The 1953-nt window shown below is 35.4% G+C and overlaps 1 protein-coding gene across 1 annotated transcript; it reads right to left on the bottom strand.

The window, feature by feature from the left end:
- Positions 1-791: 791 nt before the first annotated feature.
- On the bottom strand, positions 792-1169 carry LOC131868963 (uncharacterized). Its single transcript, XM_059215708.1, has one exon. It carries the CDS (start codon positions 1167-1169, stop codon positions 792-794), a length of 378 nt encoding a protein of 125 aa, XP_059071691.1.
- Positions 1170-1953: the final 784 nt, after the last annotated feature.

Genomic DNA, 1953 nt, shown 5'->3' with positions numbered 1-1953 from the left:
AATTGTTTGTATTAGGATTTGTAATACTTATTTTTCATCTTTGTCAAATTCTTTCAAATATTTTTTTACATCTTTAGGTAAGTCATTATAATATTTTATTATAAGTATTGTGTATTGTTGTTGTTGAAGTAAAAAAAAATCAAAATGTCTATGGAGCACCTAGGATGCATTTTATCTGTATTTATAATTATTTAAAATTAAAAAGCTATTGTATTCTGATTTTTTATTAATTACTAAATACAGTTAAAAGTGCATCCTAGATGCTACGTAGACATGCAATGGCTATTCTCCATACAAAACAGCATCTGATAAAAAACACAAATTTGCATAACACAATTATTTTTCAGCGAATTTTTTGCATTTATATAGCATCGAAAAAGCAAATAAAGAGGATCGAACTAGTAAAAATCCACTGTGATGTGCAGATTTTACATTTTCGATTGAATGCTGTTTTGTATGGAAAATAGACGACTCCCATAAACATTACGGAAAGAAATTAGATCAAACTTAAATTTTCTAATTCCATAATATCTTCCCAAAGTAGAAAAACCAGAATTGAGAATAGCTACTCACAACCAAACACAAATGAACAGCAATGAATCCCTGGCTGAATCCAATTTATACAAACCGTTTAAGTACACAATTACATAGCAGATCTCCCCACATAAAAATATGGCGTGAGGTCGAGATCAATTAAGAAAGTGTTGAACCTTTCATCCCTGAATAAAGACCAGTTATCTGAATTCCATCACAAGATAGATTAAAGAAAAAAGAAAGCATTTGACAAGGCTTCAATAGTAGCTTCTTTTCCGTATGGGAAACCAGGTACGATCCTGTAAATGAGACTGGTAAGAAATCATAAACATGAGAAACAGCAAGAGAAAACCCACTCCCCAGGGAGAACCCCCTGCTTTATGTATGGTATGGCGCTCTGCACAGGGCATCACAGAAGAAAATGGGTGATGTTTTTCCTTTGCAGAAAGCCAGTGCACTGCCAAAAGTATTACAACAGGAGACGCCATTACCACAAGACTCAACTGATCCATAACACTTTCGTAGGCTGCTTCATAACTCATATACCATGAGAACATCACAAATAACACTATTATGCCCACCAAAAACAATACATGGTGCGCAGGAGCTGCAGAAGAAGAAGAAGAAGAACCCATTCTCAATTCCAGTCTTGCAAAAAACTAATTCTGAAGATTTCAGAGCTGCAAAAAACTAATCCTGAAGATTTCAGAGCTGCAAAAAACTGATTATGGAGATTTCAGAGCTCCAAAAGAATCGTACTGTGCATTGAGCAAGGACGAAACTTGAGTTATGCTGAGTAGGCAGATGAATTTATTATGATGGGTTGCTTACTACCGAATAATAAGCAAACCCCACCGCCCATAAATTGCTTTTCTTTGTCGAAGAGATTCGTCGACAACTTTACTATTTTGGCCGGTGTAAAGATGCCGTCTTTTACGTGCTAATGCTTTGCTTCCTTCGATTAAATCGACTTTTTTCAGAAAGTCGACATTCTTGTGATGAAAAGCTTCGGAATAAAAAAATCAGGCGCCGACTAAATGTGAGAAAGTGTGCCATGGTAGCATTGAGCTGGACGACAAAACATAAAGATAAGCTGATGTTATGACGTTCTGGTTTTATCCTTTTCTTCGGGGTGAAGACTGTGTAATGAACGGTTTGAAGGTGGAGTCTTCATATATTTTATTCTCAGGCTTTTATGGCATGACAGACAGTATAAAAATTAGTCAAAAAGGTATACTTTATTTGCAATGGAAGTTTGTGGCTAAAGAACAGATGGCATGCGGCTTCTATTCCGTTCATGGTATTATGTTGTCCATATTAGACTGATATTAATAAGGTATGCTGAGATTTGTGCCATAGTCATATTTTATATGAAGCCCTTCCTCATACATAGGAATGTCTTTTGACAGGTAGCATTTG

The sequence above is a fragment of the Cryptomeria japonica genome, chromosome 2, assembly GCF_030272615.1.
Source record: "Cryptomeria japonica chromosome 2, Sugi_1.0, whole genome shotgun sequence".
Taxonomy (NCBI): Eukaryota; Viridiplantae; Streptophyta; class Pinopsida; order Cupressales; family Cupressaceae; genus Cryptomeria; species Cryptomeria japonica.
This window is presented reverse-complemented; position numbering and strand designations above follow the sequence as displayed.

Bases quoted from the DNA above. Each gene is read 5' to 3' on its own strand.
- LOC131868963 (XM_059215708.1), bottom strand. From the start codon at position 1,169: ATGGGTTCTTCTTCTTCTTCTTCTGCAGCTCCTGCGCACCATGTATTG.